Source organism: Serinus canaria, chromosome 1A, assembly GCF_022539315.1.
Source record: "Serinus canaria isolate serCan28SL12 chromosome 1A, serCan2020, whole genome shotgun sequence".
Classification (NCBI taxonomy): Eukaryota; Metazoa; Chordata; class Aves; order Passeriformes; family Fringillidae; genus Serinus; species Serinus canaria.
This window is the reverse complement of record NC_066314.1, coordinates 46,792,811-46,815,240: the sequence shown is the minus strand read 5'-3', so window position 1 is coordinate 46,815,240 and position 22,430 is coordinate 46,792,811. Positions and strand designations below refer to the sequence as shown.

Genomic DNA, 22,430 nt, shown 5'->3' with positions numbered 1-22,430 from the left:
CCTGATGTCACGGTGTAATAGAATAGAAAACCTCTCATGTCTGTAATAGAAATGTTGCTTGTGTAATTTATAGAACTGTGTGGAGCAGGGGAGTGCAGAGTGCAGGGCCCAGCCCTGCAGGCAGCTTGGTCACCTCTGCCTCTCACAGTGATGTGATGCTACTGGTGCCAGAGCAGATTTACAAAGGTAAAATCTACTTCATGCAACAGGATTGTGAATTGAAGTGAAATATACGAACAGGGTAAACTGTCAGAGTGCCATGGCAATGTCATAGAAACCACTGAACTGTGAAATGTGTATTTACCTCCTCTTCCCTACAGTGTATTTCTAGATGGTCTGACAGTTAAGAAAACAATAGACCTGATTCTTATTTACAGCACCACCCTTTTAACATGCTCTCAATGTGCAGCAAGGCCTTGAAATGAGTGTAGCTGTAATCTCAGTCCACTTAAAGGCCTTCCCTATTGCCAGAGCTGAGTAAGGAGGCTTTAGGATAAATGAGATGGAAGCCTGGACTGTTTAACTGTCCATTTGTACAGCTGACATGAAGTGCCCCAACAGGGAGTGTCCTCTGCAGGAGTGATGGGGCCTTTCCAGGCAAAGAGAATCGCTGATGTTGGCTGCAGGGCTGATCACCCTTTAGCTTGATTTTACTGGGTGTAAGGCTCGACTCTGTCCCTAGGAAAAAAAGACTTTCACTGGGCTCTTTCAACATCATTATCCCTATTCCTAAGCTCCTCCACAGGATCACTCTGGGCCCCATGAGGTGTGCTGGCTCTGATAGGAATAGAGCTTCTTGCAGGTGTGCTGCTCCTTCCTCTGGTCTCCACTGCTTCCTGAGCCATTGCCTCGATATTTGGGCTGGGGGGAGGCTGTCTCCACTGCTTCACTTGTTGCCCATCACTATCCTCAAGTGGCATGCAAAATCCCCTTTGGAGGGTGAGTGGTGTGTGGGCTATGGAGTGTGCTTACACATCTGATTGTAAGGATCCCTCTGCCCTTTGAGGCAGAGGAGAACCAGGGACTGCGGGCATACATGTGTGTGTGTGACTCTTAGACATGCTTTTAGGAATGCATTGAGAGCCAGCACAGTACATCACTTCCCTATCCCAGTGACAAAATGGGGGCAATTGCCCTACCTTGCCTGATTGTCCCAATTTCTGGACTAATTGTCCTCTTTTTCTCTAATTCCCTTCCTCTAAGATTTTCCATTGTTTTGCACTGTGCTTCTACCTTCCTGATGTGAGCTGAAGAGGGGAGGCAGGGTCTCGTTTTGGGTTTGGTTTCCAAGCATTAATGTTCTCCTTGCTCTCTTCTCTCCCACAGGTACCTGATCAATGTCACCTTTGAAGGCAGGAATTTGTCGTTCAGTGAGGACGGATACCAGATGCATCCCAAGCTGGTCATCATCCTTTTGACCAAGGAGAGGAAGTGGGAGAGGGTAGGATATGTTTGGTAATTCTCCAATTGTGTCAGGGAAAAGGAAGGGGGAAGGCTCCAGGCAAATGATCCTCCCCACCTTTCTGTACTTCTTATCAAGGGCTGGCAATCTGCTTCTCGTATCCCAGACCACTGGTATCTCCACTGCCCAGGCTGCTGTCTTCTCCATGCAGGATGCCATTACAGTCTTCCATTAGCATGCATAAAAAATTCATCAGCTTCCTTTCTGTAATCTCTGAACACAAGTTTCCCGGCCTTTCAGAGAAGATACCTTCTCTGTGCCATGAGTTTCAGTGGCTGAGACAGAAAATAGTCCTCTGTATGGCTTGGTGGCAGTGAAGTTCTGTCACTGAGTGACTGTGGTTGAGCTACAGCCACACTTAGTAATTTATGCCTGTATTAACTGTGCTTGATGTATCTGGCCAGTGTCCCTTGCAATGGGATGGTGCATCAAGAAGGATGTGAACATGAGATCATATTGAGTCGTTCAAAGATCCAAATTTGCATATTTTGGAATAATTTGCATGCAACTCAAAGCACCATTTTAGAAATGGTGTGAATTTCCGAGTTAGTGGGAAGTTTTGGTTCATTTCACCTCCCACATAAATGTCAGTGGTCCAGGCTCTGAACAAGCATTCCCAAAGGGTTTCTGTTGAAGCAGAGGGGGTAGTTTAAGGGCTAAGAAAATGAGATATAAAAAAAGTTTTGGGTGTGAGAAGTCAGAGCAAAGGAAGGAGAATTCATCAGAACGCTTGATAGATATGAAGCAAGTCTGTATGCAATCATGTGTATGGCTCAGAAAAATGCCCCTTTGGCCCACCATGCACAGAAAACTTTCTCTCCTTGCCTGCTTGTTCTCTGCATAGACTTGCGAGTGACTTGCTTGGTGAAAGTGAGGAAGAAATTAATGGGGAAATTAGAATGAAATGGGGAGCTGTCAGGACAAGTGTATTCATAAGAGAGCTGTGGGAACGACTTGTGAATGAGACAGAAGAGCAATCACATTGGTGCCTGGCAGCCACTGGGGTCTCCCAGTAGTTGCAGGAATTTGGCAAGAAGGTGAAAGCCTCCAGCTTGTGCCTGGTTTCCAGGAGGACCTGTCTACCTCATGGTCTTGGCACTGTTCAGACCAGACGAGGGTGTGTGTTCTGGGAGTCAGAAGAGGTCTCAGTGGGCCGGGAGTGAGAGGAAACAAAGAGCATGGCATAGCATGTGTGGGCAGGACATAGCTGAAGGCAGGCTGACTAGGTCCTGCCCAGGGTGCAGTCATCCAAAGCTCAGGCTGTAGAGACTTCACGTCAGGCTTGGTCTGTCACTCAACTTCATTAAAGCTTACCAGCAAAAGTCCAGGAGGATTTGATCCTAGCTGGCACCACATTTGTTCTCAAGGGGGAAAATTCCATCGTCAGAGAAGGAAAATGAAGCGGTAGCAGCATGAATCCTCCTAGGGGTTATTAGCAGGCCTGGCTGTGGGAATCTGTTGCTGGAATGCTTTGCAGTCTCTGGGGAGGCACAGCTAAATGCAGTCCTGTTTTTATCTTGCCTGTCACATGCTTCACAAGTCACACCCTCAGTGAAGGCTTGGTGGCTTCCGTCGGTGGTAAGAAGGGTTGTTCAGTCTCTGGGAGTGAATTTGTGGTCTCTCAGATGAACCAGACAATTAGTAGAAGGGTAATAAAGAGTGTTGGGGTTAGATCTGTGGCCTGCTTGAGCCCTGCTGTCTACTTGGCGTCCATTAAACCGAAACAATCCCTAATTTCATAGGAGCTGGGGCTGGACTGAAATGAGGTTATGATGAGCTATGGTATTAGTGGTAAGAAAAATACACAGTACTTCCTGGACACAAATGTTTTATCTTGAAGTGGGTGTCTTCCTCAGGGAGGATCAGACTATTATAATCAAACTCTGAACTGGTTGAATTTTATGCTGGCAGGCTCTTTTTGGAAGACACTGAAGTAATCTCCAGCATGTTCTGATCACAGACCAAAACCTTTCATACATGGAACCTCATGCTCTTTTTCCAGATTTATTTTTCCATTCAGCAGAAATACAAACATAAAACTATAAGTGTGAAGCAGAGATCTTTGTGTCAGGCAACACAAACTGTTGGCCCTTAACAGCAGCTCCAGGCAATGCCACAATACAAGAAATTATTAATATATTTTAAACACATAATTCCAATACCTTTGCAGTGCTTTGGAACATTCTCCAAATTCTCACTAATTTTATGTAAATAGCAAGGTGCTTCATCCTGGGAACTTTCAGGCAAACAGGCAGTAGGAGACATGTGATGAAAGGCTGAGTGGGAAGCACTGATTTGGTCCAGTTGCATTCACTGTAGCTCAGTCTTTAACTACACACTCATCTATAATCAAGTGCTATGCCTGGAAGGAACATCAGGAGGTCAACTAGACCCTCCCTGTGCCCCAAGAGAGGGTTCAACTAGACTGAAATTATTCCTGACAGATGTTTGTCTCACCTGTTCTGAGACATCTTCAATGCTACAAATCCCATGAAATCCCAAGTCAATCTCTCCTATGGCTCCTTTCTCCTTGCCCTGTTAAGTTTTCCTAATGTCTAACCTAGATTTCCCTGGCTCCAATTTAAGCCCACAAATACTCAGTGTCTCCCTAATGGACATAGGGAATTGTTTATTCTCTACCTCTTCTTATTGTCCCCATGTGGGTTTGAAGTCTTCTATCATGTTGTCTCCCAGTCATTTCTGGTGCGGGTTAAATGTGAATTTGTTCAGTCCGTCTTGGTAGGTCATGTTTTCTAGTCTTCTGATCATTTCTGTTAGTCTCCTCTGGATTTAGTAACACAGCTTGCAGCTCTGTACAGCTTGGCACATTTGATTCTTGAAAGATGGCAAATGGATTTTGAGGCTATGTCTCATGGAGTATATATAAAAAGATATGTTTTAAAATAGGTGTGAAGTCTTCCATTTTCTGAGCAGCAAAGATCCAGACAGTGACTGAACCATTTCAGGATTTCAGGTCTGTGAAACCTTTTGCGATTTTGATTTTTTCCTCCCAGTAAATATCTTCACAACCTCACCAGTTATTTCAGAACTGGAATTAATTTTCCAGAGTAGCTGCAGCTGCCCCCAGACTCTGATCATGATGATAAATCTCCTCATGAGTGCTTCAGGCAAACTGAAGCCTTGTAGGGCTGACAATCATGAAAGAACAAGAAGAAAACCCACTTTCTGCAAGGGGGCAGTAACCTGAGCTCTCCTGCTTGTCTTAACCATGAGTAGTGGTTCATCATGATAAGCAAATGTGCTGAATTTTGTTCACTTCTCTGTACTCTGCTCCTTGGGGGCAGAATGCTGCATGCCTTTCCACACTGCCTTTTCATCAGCAGGTTAGTAAAGCTCTTTGCTTCACTGGCCAGGTAGCCCCTGGGTGTGTTCTGGGTGCCTAGATGCCCCTGTCGTATTTATCACAGAGGTGCAGGTATGCAGATGGAGGTGGTGAAGGATGTCTACTCTTTTGCCCCATGAAGGACCATGCCTCAGTGCAGTGATGAGTGATGTCTTGCAAAGTGAGCCAGAGGGTCAGCACTACTCTAGGCTTTGTGTCAGTGGGTTCTGATATTTTGTGTGGGAAGAGATTTCACACAGTATTTTTCTTCACTATTTGCCTTTCTCTTCTGCTCTCTTATGATCCCACATATGATGAGGACTTTATTCTGGGTTCATGTTCCCTTTGTGAGAGCTAGCAAGTGCTGCTATCTCCAGCTCTTGCTTCCCTCCTCCTTCTCTACTGAGTCCTATCCCACTAGCTCCCTGCCAACAGTCCTGTCCTATTAGCTCCCAGATCCTCCCATCTGCTTCCTGACTTTCCCCCAGCAAACCTGGGGGTGACACAAATGTTATGAACTTTGAGGCCCTCCTTCAGATTCCTTCCCTACTTTAATTGCTAGTGAGTTTGGCATCACTTCTGTTGCTAGTTTGTGCTCAGTCTCTTTTCTTAGGTGCGTCACTGGGGATTCAGTGGACAAGCAAAGCCCCAGGAGATGGTTTTGGTCAGGGCGCCACTACAAGCCGTCTTAGAGGACAGATGGGAAACTTGTGGATTCTCCTTGCTGCATGCACCAATCCTCTGCCCCTATCAACCTTCACCCCACTCAGCAGATAAAATGTTTGCCTGCTGCTGGTACTATAATTATCACTTTTAGCACTTGACTTTTGAGCTCTTCAACTCCAGCAGGGTCTGTTCTGCTTCCTCTAGCCATTGGTGTGACCATGATTACAAATTCACGGGCAGGCTGCTCCTAGCCTGTACCCTTACACCACTGTACCCATTAGTGCTCCCTGGGAATGGGGCCATTTGCTGTGACAGCCTCTCAGCTGCCTCAGTGACTGTAGACTTCCAGGACTTTCTAATGCTGCAGCAGGGTGGGAAATAGTGCCACTACTCTCTGCCACATGGATTTTCGCGAGACGTGTTCAACCTCGATCACAGTCTGCATAAGATGAGTTTGTGAACTTCTGTGACCCTGCCTTCAGCTTGGGACAGAGCACCATTATGCCCATCCATGCCTGGGAAGAGTTCCCCTGGGATATGGGACAGAGATACAGAAAGGAAAGAAGGATTTAGAAAAGAAAAATGAAAAATGAAGATTTTCCCTTACCTAAAAAAATGAGGAAAAAGAACAAGATACATTTTTGGATGCCTAAATGATTGTTGAAAAAAGGACATACTAGTCAGCTGCTTTCCATGCCCCAGTAGGGAGAAAGAAAAAGTTGTCTTGCTAAATTGTCAAGCAGAAAGATTTCAGTTAGATATGTAGGGAGCTGTCTAATTATTGGCATGGCGAGACATGGTGAGGCTCATTTGCTGGTAGAGGTTCATTTGCTGGAGTATATAGTGAAAAATATCCAACGGTGCAGGATCTCAGTCTGTCTTGTCCTGCCTCCGAGCTGGTGGATGCAGTAAGTGATCTCTTGTGGTTCTCTGCCAGCCTACATTTCTGTGATTAGATGAGCAAGACAAACCTGAAGAGTGTCTCACAAAAAGCAGCTTATTTCATAGGAGAGGCAACCCGGGTTATGGACAAGCTGATCAGCAGAAACTTCAAGCCTGATCCAGTGAGCACATAATTTCTTCAAGCTTCCACCATGAACCTTTTGTGCGAGCAGGCAGTTGGCATGTGAAGGCTATTGTGCATGTCTGTGAACAAAAGCTCTTACCGAGGCACTTGTCACCTCCTGAAGTCTGCACCTTTGGGGAGCTGATGAACACCACAGAGATGCTGAAGAGGCTGTAGCATTTGATGATGGTGCAGCCTCCAGGCCTGATCTCTTACTGTGCATTAAAAGAAACATTCACTGTCATCTCTCTGTGTGCTTCAGTGTCCCAGTGGCAGAAATAACAGGGGAGAGGACTGACAATACTATCAGTGTTCTTGGCTTTTAGTAACAGTCCATGTGGTACTGACCATTCCGTGAAGAATCAATGTGAATCTTGTTATCCTATCTGTTACATTGCTCAGCAGAAGGAAGGGCTTCGATTTTTTAAAAAAAATTCACTTTCTTGGAGAATAAAAGCCTCCTTAAAGAAGGCTCTTTAAAAATAGGAAAGGAACAAGAATGAAGGGTTGTGAGGTGAGAACTTCAGCTGTACAAATCTAAGTCTTCTCTGAAGGCCCTCCCCTGCCTTTGGAAAGATAAGTAGATGTTTTGAGACAGTTTCTTCCTCAGTTGTCTTGTGCCCACCTAGGCAAACCTTGCCCATATATGCTTTTCTCCATGGGGTAGAAGTTACTGCCTTTGGTCAGGTTCTGCTCTGTATGCGGAGTTCTGGCATCTTGCCTGTGTGTCCAGGGAGGAAATTATTTTTTATTCCACCAACTCCTTTTACAGTGAGACAAGATTGGATTGTTTTTGCCAATCAGTCTTGTTTTGCTAATTTTGCTGTGTACATGGGGATTTATGACTCATTGTCCCTGGGGAGAAATGGCATAGAAGTTTGTTTAAACCTACTCAGAGTAAGAGACTGATTCTGTTCCCACAGAACCAGTTTTTAGAAGGATATAGCTTCTCTTAGGGCAGAGGGACTGTTCTGGATTCAAGCACATATGGCTGAAATTAGAACGGGAGTCTTTACATGCATTTCCCCCCCTTATTTTTAAAGTGTTCTTTCTGGACATGTCTCTAAGAGACCATAATTTGCTGAATGCCTCGCTTCTCATTAGACAGCAGACTTGCATCAAAGAATACATATTTTATGGATATCCCACTCCCAAGTGAGTGTCCCTTAGATACCTGATCTAGGTCACATCTGACAGGTCTGTTTATGACCCTGATTCAATCAGACAACCAGATGGCTTTATTTGTGCACCTATGCTGCATCCACTGCCAGGACTTGGCCTGACTTCTCACAGTTGCCCAGGATCTAACTGTATGTATTGTGGCTAATTACAGCCATGTTAATCTTACACCGACTCCTAAGGAGAAGGACAGATTTGAGTGCCACACAGAGCCTTCCTTATCAGAGGACAAACAGAACAATCTTTCTGAAAAAGCCTTCTGTGTAAATCTTGCAGATGTGCTGGTCAAACTGTGTCTCTGCTGGATTGCTGCATCCTGCAATAATAAGCTAGTCTAGCTCTGACCATCAAGAACATATTGGGTGTCTCTTCCTAACCACTGTGTATTATGTCATCATGAGCTGTCCGCTCTCTTTGCCTCTTGCTGAAGCAGTTCCTGACTTTGCTTGAATTTTGGAGTGTATTTGTATGATTCATGAGCCTGCAGAAAAATATTCTGGCTCTTCTCCACCAGACCCTACTCCCTTGCTACTGGAGGGAATTCTTACATTGAAACAATGACAGCTTCTTGGAAAGACCTTGTCCTCTTATGCAAATCAGATATTGGAATATCTGGAGATCTTTATTAAGCCCAGGCTGTAGTTAGAATGCCTCCTACCATTTCTCTGTTGGTGTAGCTGATGAGGGTGATAGCAGCCATCTGACCTGTACTGGGGTTGCCAACCTAGCTCCTTGGACAGGGGATCCTGGAGGATTGTGCTGGGTGTACTACTAACAACACGTGATAGCAACATCCAGCCACAAGAGAAGACTGCCCTCACCTCCGCTGCATTCTGCATGAGAACTCTGGTCTGGAGCTCTCTCTCAGCTGACTTGCCCATGCCACAAAGTAAGAAGTGCCACTGTAACCCTTTGCCAGCATATATGCACCTCTTGGTCATCATTGCTGTGCCCAGCACCCAGTTATGGACTTGGGACTCTGCCCTGCAGGGAGCTGAGTGAACACTAACAAAAAAGGTGGCTCCTACCCCAAAGTGGTTACACTTTAATTACAAGACAAAAGGTAGCAGATGGGTACAGATGGACCAACGGGGGAGTACAAGGGAACAATCAGACAACATTAGTCAGCGTGGTAGGCAGCAGGCTTTACACACCAACTGCCTAACTCTTGTGAAGGCTTTGATAGGCAGCAGAGAATTATAGCTGGCTTTGTGCAGGCTTATGGGAGCCTCATTGAGAGTGTGAAGGGCAGACAGGGAAAAGCAGTAAAGGTGATCGGAGAGCTGCAGCTGAGAGGGTGCAACAGCTCAAAAAATACCCAATGCTGCTGGAGAATTTCCAGTCTTCTTAATATCTGAGGGGATAATCCTAACTTTACAGAGAACCAAAAAGCCTCTAGTAAGGCCACATCTTGAAGTGCAGCACAAACTCCCAGTACAGGGCTGACGTGCTGGTGCCAGAGCCACATTGCTTCTGGTTGGAACCCTCCTGCTTGCCAGCAGCTTGGAGATTTCTATGGCACATCAGATGCTGCTGTGTTTCTGCATTCCAGCATTTCATTGATTGTGGGAATGTTTCATCCCAGCATGTTGAAAATGAATATCCATATCTTAATGCAGAAGATGGCTGATTTGCTATGGGAAGATGAGCTTTCAGGTATGGATATAGTAATTACATATTCCTATCATAGCGCAGTATCAAGGATCCATCCTATCATCATCCCTGATGATGACTCTATAACATCCTCAAAAAACCCCAAACCCCAAAAATCCCCAGACCAGAGATGGTGATTTTGTCCCTAATTTCAGTTTGAACACAGGAGTGATTTTTCCCTGAATTCCATACACAAGGAAGCTGACTGAAGTGGCTGAGGTCACTTGGCTTGTTTAGCCTGGGGAAGAGGAGGCTGAGCAGAGGCCTCTCTGCAGTCTCACAGAATTCACAGCTTCACAGAATCACAGAACATCCAGAGTTGGAAGGGACCCACAAGGATCATTGAGCGCAGCTGCTCCTCACAAGGGGAAGTGGCCAGGCACTGATCTCTTTCCTCTGTGGCCAGTGACAGGATGCAGGGAAATAGCATGAAGCTGTGCCAGGGGAGGTTTAAGCTAAATATTAGGAAGAAGTTCTTCACCCAGTGGGTGTTTAGGCACTGGAACAGGATCCCCAGGGAAGTGATCACAGCGCCAAGGCTGCCATAGTTCAAGAAGTGTTTGGAATGCTCTCAGGTATATGGTGTGATTCTTGGGATGGTCCTGTCCAGGGCCAGAAGCTGGACTTCAGTGATCCTCATAGGTCCTTTCCAGCTGAGGATGTTCTAAGATTCTGTGATTCTGTGACTGTTTATCAGCCCAACAGTAATTCCTTCATCCGTACTCCACTCAGGAGTAACGTGAGCAGGTCATGTATCCCTCAATCCTGAATAGGTGCACAGCAGAGCCACTTTCACTTTCCCTTGCTTTGTGCCCAGTCATCTGCTGGAAATCACTTCAGGGAGTCTGTAGCACTGAGGTGCACACAGGTGCCATTGGAAGAGGAAATTTATTTCCTGTTGCTTTTGGTGGCCAGACTGTGCCATGAAAAGGCAGCTGAAGAAAGCATGGCAATTTAGGCAGCTTTAAGATTTGAAATGCCTGAAGAGAAGGGGGCATAGAAAGCTAGCAGCCATCCAAACTGAGTCTGGAGAAAGAACTAGCAGAGCTGCAGCTGAAGGAGACTCACAGTGAGTGAATGTGCCCCCAGTGCCCAAGGGTGTGTTTTCATCTGTTCAGTTGCATTTGCTTGAAACTGTCTCATGTTGGTGACATCTTTGCTCCGCCCGTGAATCCTTTGCTTTTTCTATTTTTACATTATCTGAATGCTATTAACTGGAGGCTCTGTTTTCCTTCCATGGGGCTTGAGAGAAGGGAAGTGCTGCATATTCATAGGACCCTATGTTTTTCTTTCTTTTTGCCTTTTTCTTTCTCTTCCTCCTCCTCCGCTTCTCTATTTGTTTTGGTACGATTTTGGCAGTTTGATTTTCCTGCAGTAAAAGTCTGGCCACATTTGCTTCTGAATTAATTTGAAATAAGGTTTTCCTAATATGAAATGGTTCTGACATTTTTCAGTAAGAAATAGCTTGTTTGTTGTGTCTTTGGCTTGGTTTGCTTCTCTCCTCTGGTGTTGCTTCAGTGTTCCCGTGCTTGTTCTCACATGCTCCTTGTTTTGTGCTCGAACCCTGGTTGTATGTGCTTGACTTGGCTTGATGCTGAACTGGATCTTGACGGTATTTTTTTACTAGACCAGGACAGTCTGTTCCCTTGTGGCCTTCTCTGCGCTGTAACATGTAAACTTCTCTGCTGTTTTCAAAGGTTTTTCAGCATTAAGGCCGTGGTTATCACTGGAGCTATTCTGTGCTGGAGTTACTCTTGCTGCTCATGAGCTCTGGCATGCGCTCAGCATCATTGATTTGAGCATACAATATGTTCAGCAGCCTTTGTTTTCCCTGTGCCTGAACTGTGTTTTCCCCGAGTCTGTAATTTTTTTCAGACTGCCTTTGGTAATGTTAGATCCCAGCTCTGACTCTTGCCTTGCCTTGCAGTGCTGTCTGAGTGTCTGTCACCATCCTTTGGCCTTTCTTCCTTGTGAAAGGACCTGGCCTTTACTGACCTGGGTTTAATTCTAAAATGTGCCGGGAGTTGTGCTGTCTTCTGCTGAGTCAGCAGTTTGACAGTCTTATTTAATTTCCTTCTGCTGGGCTAGCTGCATGCTGCAATGTCTCCCACCGTGCCAAGCCTGAGAGGCTGTTTGACAGCCTTTTTCTTGTTCCCCTTTAAGCTTTCAAACTGGTCTGCTTTCAAATTGGTCTGCATTTTGTGTGGTGGCTTCTGGTGCTTGTTTCCCTTCGGTTTATTTCCTCAGTTCCCGTACACGAGAATGACTTACATTTCTATTGTTCCTTCCTTCGAGAAGCATCCCAAGCACTTTGCAAAATTAACATGGAGACAACATTTCACTGTGCGTAGCATTCAGCTGCTCATGTGGTGGAATGGGGTTAGGCTGTTTAATGATGCAAAATAGCGCTGCACAACCATGTAAGGTAAGGAACAGGAGTCCCAAACAGAAGGAGACCAGGAATTTTTAATTAGATTCTGGCCAACTTTGTCCACAAAGTCTCTTTGTGGGGAAAATGACATGGATCATTAAATAAGAGGAGTGATAAGACCTGTGTCCTTCCCCTTTCAGATGATAATACCCAAGCCTCAGAAATAGGGCGGTAAGAACAAATGAGTGTGAAAAAACATAGTTCAGGACCAATGAAAATAGTAATTTTGATCAGATATGGAGGATTTATTTTGAAGTTATTGCTGTAAATGAAAATGGACATCTTGGTGTTTTCATGTAGACTCACAAAAGCCTTAAGGTACCATTCACAAAGGTGGTGTGGAGGAGAAAATGCCAGCACCTTCTCCCAGAGCCCAGAGCCTCGTTAGGCAAACAATGAGGACAGATACTAGGCAGTGTGAAAACTGTATTCAAATCATTTCAGCCTGACTCAGAATGAAGGCTTAAACTGTGGTCTCTGTCACCTCTCATGAGAAAGGTCTAGCCTTTGGGAGTGGGATTTTATAGTTTATTTTATTTTTTAAATTGATAATTCATTGCTAGTGAGTACATGAAGTGTCTCTGCAGATGTGTGTCTCAATCCAAATTTCCATCACTTTTATTATTCATGTCTGGTAAAGAACATGATTTTTTTTGTGTGTGTGTTGAATGACTGAGTTTGGTTAGTGGAAAATTCTAAAAAGCAAACAAGCCTGGGTTTAGATGGAAGAAATACCTGGGTTTAGATTGAAGTAATATCTTTAATTTAAAAATTTTTTCAATTGTTCGTATCTTGCTTTGAAAAATCTTTTTTTTGCACAGCTTCATCAGAGCACGATTTTGGTCAGTGGTGGAGCATGAAGTGTGGGCACTTATGTGACTGGAGAAACTGCAGAGTGAAATGTAAATGCTAACAGGTGTTGCACATCTTTTTGTTCTCCCCTTAGATCCATCCTGATTTATGTAATCATGTGATTTTTTTGAGAGGAAATAGTCTTTGCTGGCAAATCAACTTATATTGGGTTCAGCACTGGACAGCAGAGATGTGCTGCAAGTTTTCCAGTTTAAACAGTGTCATATAACAGTCTCTCCATCCAAGCTGGGAGATCTGGAAGTAACAGAGAGTCCATTCTGCAGTCTGCTGCTGGAGATCAGCTCCAGCACGCCGAGTTAACTGTTTGCTCTAAGCATCATCTGGGTGTTTCAAGAATTCAGGATTGCTCAGGTCACTTCTTTCAGCAAGTGCTTTGCCTTTTTTCTCTTTTAGAAGTGGGAACTATTTGCTTTTCTTCTTTGATGTGTGCTCATTTTCACCGAGGCCAGAGTTCTTTGTATTGCTGCATTAAATTATGTTTGCTTTGTAAAGACTGCTGGGATTATGACAGCATCTCATTTCTGTAGCTTTTTTCCCCTTTGACAGGGGCTACCTGTGGACAGCTGCTTTCCTTGAGCTTGTCCTGTGTGTATAGATCAGCCTGCAATTGTAGTTTCCACCAGGTTCATGCCCTGTTCCTTTTCTTACAGGTTACTGCTGTTTGAAGTCTCAGTTTTTGGAGAGGCTGAGGAACAGACCCATAGAGAACTTCCCGTGTCTCTGTTTGAACGTTTGTCCTGTCCATGCTCTGTCTCCTATTTGGGTCCAGAATAAGTTCTGTGTGTGTATAAATTTTCCTGCTCATTGCCCAGACACCTTGCTCCAGCCTGGGACTAATGGAAACACTGTCTTATGAATAAATAAGGATTAAAAGAGTACAGTCTAGTGGAATTGGCACTAGGAACTTTCTCCATTAAGAAGTCCCCTATCTCAAATAAACACTCTGAAGAATTCCCAGGGTTTATCGTGCAATCTTACTTGAACTTTAGTTAAAACCTGTTTTCTCTGGCTCACCTGTGTCTCACTGGACCTTTGTCTGGTTCCAGAGGGTAGATTTTCCCCAAATAATATTTTTGCTAGATAAGGGAGTATGATAATTTTCTGCAAGTGTTTGAAGGGAATATGCAATGAAAAAAAGAAGGACATCTTTAAGACAATCCAAGTGAATGTAATTAAAGAGTAATGGGAGGCAGAGGGTAGAGCAAAAGTGCATTTAAATGTAGTACCAGGGAAGAGTGGGTTCTTTTAGAAGATGCAGAACAGTAGTCTGATGGACATGCTGGGAGCCTGGTTGCTGTAACAGTTGGCTGTGGGACTGGACAGACCACATGGGAGGGAGATGGAGAGGAGCTGGTAGCAGAGAAATCCACCAAATCTTTTATTTTCATTGTTCCATGTCTGTCTGTGTTTCTCTAGAGGGAGAGCAGCACAAATCACCCCTCCCATGAGAAACCCTCCATCTCCCAGATGTGTTCTTCCCCTGCCAGCCTTGCCTACCTTCCTATGGGCAGGAATGTAGAAGAAATTTCCTTTGCTTGAGGGAGCAGGCCCAGTTGGTGCCATGACTGAGAGAGAGAGGGCTGAGAAGCCCCTGATAGCCTGAGGAGGCTGGCAGGTCTCTGCACTGCCTGCTTCGTGCCTGTACGGGTGGAATTTTCCAGGATCATCCCCCTCTGCCACCACCATCACTTTGCAAATTCCAAGAAATGCAACTCATGAAAATGCATTCTTAGCACACAGCTGACATGGTCAACATCTGCTTTCCAAAGAGAGAGTGCTGTGAGAGATTTCAAATTGCTGCACTGTGGAAAAAAATTACTTGGGGTAATTATAGATACCTAACAATACTATTTAATTTCTTCTGCCATATCTTTCCTACATAGTGTATCTGGTAATGCTTCAGAGAGCTGAATAATTCTGACAGAGGGCAGTGAAAGGGGTAGGTAAGGGAGGAAAAAGTTCCCTGTGATTTCAGTTGGGATCTGAAATGAAGGAAATGTGAGCAAAAGATTAGGCATTTCCAAGCCCTTGCCTTTTTTGTGCAGTGCCTGCAGGAGTAAGCAGAGGATGTGGATGATGAAGGCAGCTGAGGAAAGCAGGATCTCCAAGCACTGTCTCACAGGTCAGGGGGAGCTTAGCACAAAGCCTTGCTGGTACCTGGGCTGCTGCTTGACACCACTGCTCCTGAGCAGGCTCAGAGCTTGGGATCCCAGGAAAAAGGGGAGGGAGGTTGGACCTGTGACCAGCTGCAAGACTGACTCTTCCAGTCGGCAGTTCAAAGTGCCTAAAAGTCAGCCCTGCTCAACAGCCCCTTTGCTGCCTGTAGTACAGAGAGAGCCTGGAAATTCCAGCCTCAAACAGACTCAGCTAGGACCAATGTGGGTCCTGTGGGTCCCCTCTCTGCTTCACAAGCGGGGTCGCTCTGTTGGCACTACGTTCCCGAGGTCCCGGATAAGCTCTGTGTGCCCACAGACTCCTCTGGGCAGCACTGGGCTGGCTGCTGGGATGGCCCCATCTCCCAGGAAGGGTTCACATTCCCTCAGGGCTGCTGCAGCAGAAGGGGCACTGCAGGGGAGACTTCAGAAGAGGCTCACGGGTCAGATAGGTGTGCCTGTGGGAAGGTCAGGAGATGGTTCAGGAGAAGCCCTCAGAGGCTAAGTGGCAGATGTGGAGGGCACGTGAGAAGCATGGAGAGCAGAACTGGGGAGCAGTGGGCAAGACCAGCATTTGGGGGTATTGGATGGCAGTTCTGGCATCAGAGTGGATGCACACAGGAGAGGGGGCCTTAGGGACTGTTGAACGTTTCTGTAGATCCAGCAGCAGGAGAATGATGGGAGGTTGCTGTTTGACTTGGCTTGCTATGCATCCAGGGTCAAAGTGGATAAAAAAGGATGCAAGGCAATGAAGAATCCCGTGCTTTCTGCCCGTGTGCTGGGTGCTCTGTCCCACCTCAGTTGCTGTTCCTGAGACAAGTACAGATGTGCAAAGTTGAAGAAAAAGGCAGTGGAGGTTTTCTAAATGGATGATAAAATGTCAGGCAAAGACTTCAAGCTGAGGACTTCTCAATTAGTATGGCTTCTGCTGGTAAATTATCCCATGAAGGCAAAATGTTAAGTATGATTTCCTGTAGAGAAATGCACCAAAAGGGATAGAATGAAGATATTCATATTATGGAAGTGTGGCTGTTTTCCTGGAAGAAGCACTGGTTTGGCTGTCCTGCTCACTGGGCCTTTGTCACAGGGATATGTAACCTGAAGAGCTGTTGATGCTGGTTTGTTACAATCCTTCACTGTAGGCTCTGGGAAAGAGGCCTACATGAGCAAACATATGTATTTGAGTTACTCTGGCCTGAAGCAACTTGTATTGAATTAACTTGCAGGAAAACTTCTGAAAGTATTTTTGGTAGAATATTAGTATTTAAATTTTTTTGGAAGTGCTTATTTTCATTGAGAGACCCTAACTTTTTTGAAAACTCTGGAAGATTGAAAAGTGACACTCCTGAGTCTTTTATGGCTACAAATGGGCACTTTTTTTTTTGTGTTTTTTTTTTTTTTTTTAATCTCAGCTTTTTGACTACTGTTTTGAAATTTTCAGCAGCAGAAGTCAGGGACCTCCTCTCATTTCTATTCAGATGGATATTTTTGTGTGCTTCAAGAAGCCAGAAACACGAACCAGATGATTCTGGTATTAAAAAAAGAACATACTTTTAGCCCCTGTACCTCCTTCAGAGGAAATTATCATCTCTCTCTGCTCCAGAAAGTTCTGCAATGATAAATGCAATGTTGTGCAGATGCTGATGGAATAACCAAACCTTGGTTTCTGAGGAAAAAGCTAGGGATGGAAATCAGTTCAAGGCTGAGATCCTTGAACTGAAAGTGTTCAAGGACAGTTGGACGGGGCTTTGAGAAACCTGGTCTAGTGAAAGGTGTCCCTGCCCATGGCAGGGGGTTTAGGGCTGGAGGATCTTTAAGGTCTCTTCCAACTCAAGCCATTCCTTGATCCTGGCCCAATCTGAAGCTGTGAACCCTGTTGAGGGCTTATGAAGGGTATGGTGAACATGGGCACAGCTGTGTGGCAGGAAGTGTACGGAAATTACTGGAAGGAGATACAAAATGAATGATAAATATTTAGACAACGTCACAACTTTGCAAGATGGTTCCTAAGAATTAAAGCAAAAAAGAGGTGTTTTACTCTTGAAAGGCCTTTCTCACAGACCACCCAGACACCATCCTCTACAGTGACGTGCAAAGTTGTGTCTTTTCCTTGCTGCCTTCTGCTCTCTCCCACTTCTGTTGCTGCAAACCAGACTATTCTGAGCTATATTGATGCTGTAAAAAGGGTACTGCAGTTCCTGAGCCAGCCCCTCTTTCTGGGGCACAAGCACCATCTCTATCTGCTGATAGGTTGCCTGGTTCTTAATGTGAGATGCACATGCTGGGGCAGTCTTTTTGTGTTCTCCCAGCATTGTCCCTTCAGACAGTGCTGGACAGGATTGTCATGGAAAGCTCAGCAAAGTCAGGAGATAGCCAAGAACAGGGGGAAGAGGTGAGAAGGTTTAAAATAAAGGACTCTCATGAGATCTGTGTTGAAAGAAAATTGACTGCATCCTTGATTATAAACATATATCTTGGGGAGGAGACTAAGCCAAGGTTATTGCTGCTTGAAATTTTGCAGTTACTGGTCATCTGTTTCTGCAGCACTTTGCAGAGCAGTGAACTGAATACTGGCTGCCACGTGGCCAGTCAACAATCTACCTGCAGCATAGCACTGACAGCAATGGAAACTGGAACTGACTTCAAGGATTTTCTGACATCACCATGGCCTCTATAGAAAGAGAAGGAGACAGGTTACCAGCCTTCTGTGAGAAGCTCTAAGAGATGTTGCAAACACCTATCTCCCAAAGTAGATGACCTCTACCTTTATCTCCACACCTGTCAGAGGGTTTCCTTGCAGGTGAAGGTAGTTTCTGAGTTGCCTGTGCAGAAGTAGATCTGAAAAATCTCTGATTTTTTTTTTTTTCACTTGTTTCAGCTTAGGTTTGGGAACAGGGAAGCTGTGAAGGTTGTAATTACCACGATCCAGTTGCTGAGTCAGACACAAGGTTTTCATTAACACCTCCGTTCTGTTCACTTCTACTTCAGGGTAGTTTAAGGTAATTGCTTATCTCCACAAGGGTGGTTGGTCTGGGGGATAAGACCTCCATGTGAATGTGACCAACATCTGTTTTTTTAGTAGTTTTCAAGGCTCAGACTTGACTGGAAGAAGCCACAAGAACTCAGGAAAGCACTAGACAATATTCCAATTTGCCCATGAAATGAGACTGGATGGCTGATCTCCTGGTACTGGGGTGTCCCATCTATTTTGTGTTGGACATGCAGACAAGACATAGCACCACAGCTGTTTAAAAACTTTTTCTTTTTTAAATTTAACTTGTTGTGTTTTGTTCCCTTCTTACTGCAGTCACTATTTCTCTTGCTACTGGATGTATAAGAGCCCGTGCCAAAGTCATAGTGAGGTTAGAGATATTTCACTGAATAATGCTCATACACTGACCCTACAGTACGTATCTTTTTCAGGGATAGATCTACTTTTTTTTGTCTTTCTGGTGCAACTGAAGGTATTGAATCTGTTCTTCACAGCCCTCTGTGGCTTTTCATGCTTAGTTTTTTATAGGTTTATCTTTCAGCCTGGATTGAAATCAGGTTTGTGCACGGAGCTTACAGGTGGTGTGGTATTCACACAGGGTGCCAGACACTGATGCTTTCTTCTGTGCTCTTGGTAAAATGCAGGCAAAAGGGTGCTGACCTTTATGACAAGTTGCACTGCCTGCCTGCTTGCTGAGGCTGTTTCTGAGATGTTTTTCTTCTTTATGGGCTGTGGAGGTCTCTAATGTAATTTTTCTGACCTTGTGTTAATTGGAAGTGTTTCCATGGATGTTTTTCAATTTTATTGCTACTGCACTTGGAGAGATTGAAATAATACACAATACAGAATGGGAAGTAAATAAACGTAATGATCTTATGAGGTTTGGCAAATCTTACATCTGTGGTGCCTGGAGCATCCTTGTTGGCTAATAAACTACTTGTCCTTCTTTTTCTGGCTTCTCCTCTGGAGAAAGTGTCCCTTACCTCTTACAGTTTGCCACATTCAGAGCGAACCCCTAAGGGGTTTTGCTGCAGTTCACTAAAACTGTCTGTGATTCTATCTTTTCTAAATTCCCCTAAAAAAGACACAATTTTATTTGCTTTGATTTCCATTCTCAGTCTTTTGACAGCATAGTTTACAAAGAGGCAGATTTCTGGGGTAAATTTGTTCAATATTTATTGTCCCAGAATAAGAATTTCCTCTGTACCGCCATTCCCAACAAATTAGTTTACTTGAGAATAGGAAAATTTTGACGTCTTGTAATTCTCTGCCCTGAAGCCATGCTGACTACCAATGATCTTCTGGCTTGTGGCTGTGGGCAAATGTTATTTTCTCACTACCTGTTTTACAGCAGCAGTTTTTAATGCAACACTGTAAGGGGGCAGCTGCCTCTGAAAGGGTGATGCTTGAGTGTTCTGTGTCCTCCTTGTAGTAGCCCTGCAGCCTGTGATGGATGGCATGTGGTATAGACTAATTCACTCTTAAATCTGTGCACAAACTCCCCAAGAGAGCCAAGGCAGGAGCGGTGGAGCTGTCCTTGTGACAATTTTCCATCCCTCCCCTGAACACAGGAGCCAATTTTCCTGACTGCTGAGGAAGATGTATTTTGAGAAATGGCAGCTGAAATTAACCTGTGGCAAGAGAAAGAGGTGGTAGAGAGAAGTACTTCTTGAAAGAACATGTTAAATCCTAAACATCTCCTTCAGTCCAACGTCTCTGCCACCTAACTCTGTGGTGAAGACAGATCCAGGGACTTTAATTGACAATCAGAAAAAGTGGAGTTTCTTTCAGCAGCTGCTGAAACCTCTGCTCTATGCTACAGGATTTTCTGCTCATGGGTAGAAGTGTAACATCTCCACAGCAGGCAGTGTTTTAATGTGAGCAATAAATGATGTGGGAGACTTCAGAGTGGCTCAAGACATCATGTCCCAATTTTTCAATAGCAAGGCAGGACTGCTTCTGCTTTCTGGTGAGCTGAGTGAGTTGCATCTTCAGGCTGTCCTTCCAGGCTCCTCCACAGATGCTGCTGAGAAATGTTAAAATGCCAATGGACTAGTTAAAGTGTCCAGTCAATTGGATTTCATGTATAAGGCTTTTTCCCTTGCACATTTTAAGTGTGGGGTCCTCTGGAGCCCAGGAAAAGAAATAAAACTGTTCTAGGGACAAGCATTTTTCTGGCATAATTCTGTGTTCAAAGCTGTGTTCTTTCAGAGTTCCCCATAGGCCAGGACAGTCAGCAGAGGTAGATTTACTTGTGGAATGGCTTAAACATAATTGAATGAGCTAGACTCCCCATCAATGTAATGTCTTCAGGGAAAATGGTCTTAGTTTTTAGTTTTGGGATGATTTTTTTTCTATCCTCTTTATTATCTTGTTTTGGCTGCAGTCTGGAACTTTTGTTCAATGGCCAAAGATCTCAGGCAACCAAAATGCCAAGTGTGAAAGTTTGCAATGTTGTGTTCTGCTTTACACTTGTCATCCAGGCTGGCTTCTGGCTTTTGTCTGCTTCTGCACCCAATACACCAAATGTAAGCCTAGAAACAAACCTCAACATGGCTGTGAGCAGGCAGTGGTTGGTACTGGGTGTGAATCGTGATCATTTTTGCAGTTTTTCCAGGAGATGATGCTTCTGTGAGGTGCTGTAGGGCAGAAAATCTTTGCATGTTGCTCTTTGAGTGGCATAGGTGAGTGGTGTTTGAAGTCTGCAGAAAGGTGCAGATCTGTATATGGATGGTTGGGCTTGACAGGGTAGGTGTGGAAGTGTAGTGGTCCTGTGTGTGTTTCTGAGCGTGAGTTAAGAGATATTGGTCCTTGCAGTGTGTGTGGAGCACTGCCTTGTTATGTGTGTGTGTGTGCAGCCACCGTCGCTTCTTTCACTCTTGATTGACCACTGGAGTTTTTACCACTCCTGTAAATACAAGTTTCTTTGTCTTTGCTTCTTTCTAATCGTTGCCATTGCAACTTTGGGAGTGTTTTCCAAACCTGGGAGTGCTCAGTCCTTCCTTCTGCATCAAGCTGTGTTCCCTACTGTTGTGCTATGACAGCAAGTTCCATAATCTCACACTTTAGTTTGTGGAGAACTATTTCCTAGGTCCCAAAAGCATGTATGTGTGATGCTAAATGAAAGACACTAATAGAAATAAATTTGAACAAATCTGTAGCCACTTTTTAAAGATTCCAGAGTCAAAACATAAGACTTTTTTTCTTTTCCAAATTGTAAGCCATTTGATTCTAGTGTGGCCTTCTATAATTGCATCTAGTCTTCTACAATCTCCTAGCTGAGAAAGCTCTGCCTTTTGTGGATCATGGTAATCCAAAATATTCTTATTCTGTATGTGCTTGACTCAACATTTCTTTAAAATTTCAAAACTGTAACAAAACTCTTGAAAAAAAAAAGCATTTAGAATTTGACTTTACTAAGTATTTTTCAAATTCTATTACTGTGAAGAAAAAAAATACCTCTTTTTAATAAAGAAACATTTTTAGTGCTAGTATAATTCTGTGGTTGGTCAAATTTTAGCTTCATGCTTGTTATGTGGCTTGAGTGACGTTTCACATCCAAGGAAATCTAGTTCACAAATAGAAACATTCTGCGTGATTGTGAGTGAATGTTCCTTGAGATTGCAGCTGTTCCTTGAGATTTCTTCTCATTTTCTCTTTTTGAAAGCACAATCAGCTGTGGATCTCCTGAGAGAGCTGCACCTAGACATGAGATTTTCTGGAGAGTTGTGCCTCCTATCCAAAACAATGGTGAAGGTTAAATGCTGGCTCTAGCCAACATTCCTGGTGAAGTGCAGTGGATGCATGGGCTTGTGCTGTTAGGAGAATCTTCTCTCGCATCCCCATGTGAAAATGTGTTTGATGGATGGGGTGGGAGTTTCAATGTTGGCACCTCACTCGGGGTAAGGGCTGTCTGTGCTTTTCCCTCAATGGCCATTGGCACAAGGGAGCATCAGGTGTTTCACAGCTCACTGAGCTATGCCATAGCCTGTGGCAGCTCTTCCTAAAGCTGTGAAGTCCATTGAGGTCTGGGGCAGTGCAGTGGTCAGGATGTGGTAACAGTGCTGCTGGGGCAAGGATGGGTCCTTGGCTTGACCTGACTCCAGCCCAAGGACTTCTCTGCAGTCCTGGAGCTGGCCTCAGAGGGTATGGGCTGCATCCTGAAAACTGGAATTGCTCTGGAAGGAAAAGGGTTATACTACATGGATGATACTATGGGGCATCAAGGAGGCCTTTTCTGCACCATGCTTGATTTCCTCTGGCAAGGGAAAGGCTCTTCCCTCTTCTCTCTCTGTTCTTACTTCCTTCTTTCTCCCCACCTCCACCTTTCTCTTTCCTTCTCACTGGCTGGGTTGCTGAGAGCAGCCCAGCTGGGACTGAGGTAGAACTGCAGACTGGCCTCTTGTGCAGTTCTTCTAAATGCCTTTTCAAGCAAGCTCAATAATTGATGAGCACCTGAGTCCTTGTCTGCACTGAAGAGTGCACATGGTATTAGTACATGAAAATGCTATTTTGCCCATCACAGCTCATTGCTGGAACAGCACTCCTTTCCCCAGCACACCAGTTAATTGATCTCTCAGCAGTTACAGAGAAACTTCCTTTCTCCAGTTGT

General features: G+C 44.6%; 1 protein-coding gene across 1 annotated transcript in view; it reads left to right on the top strand.

The window, feature by feature from the left end:
* The window catches only part of GRIN2B (glutamate ionotropic receptor NMDA type subunit 2B), a 167,540-nt gene that overhangs the window by 90,954 nt on the left and 54,156 nt on the right, over positions 1-22,430 (top strand). Inside the window, exon 5 of the mRNA XM_050969910.1 lies at positions 1,327-1,441. Coding sequence (XP_050825867.1) covers positions 1,327-1,441 — 115 coding nt within the window. The remainder of the gene's footprint in view (positions 1-1,326; positions 1,442-22,430) is intronic.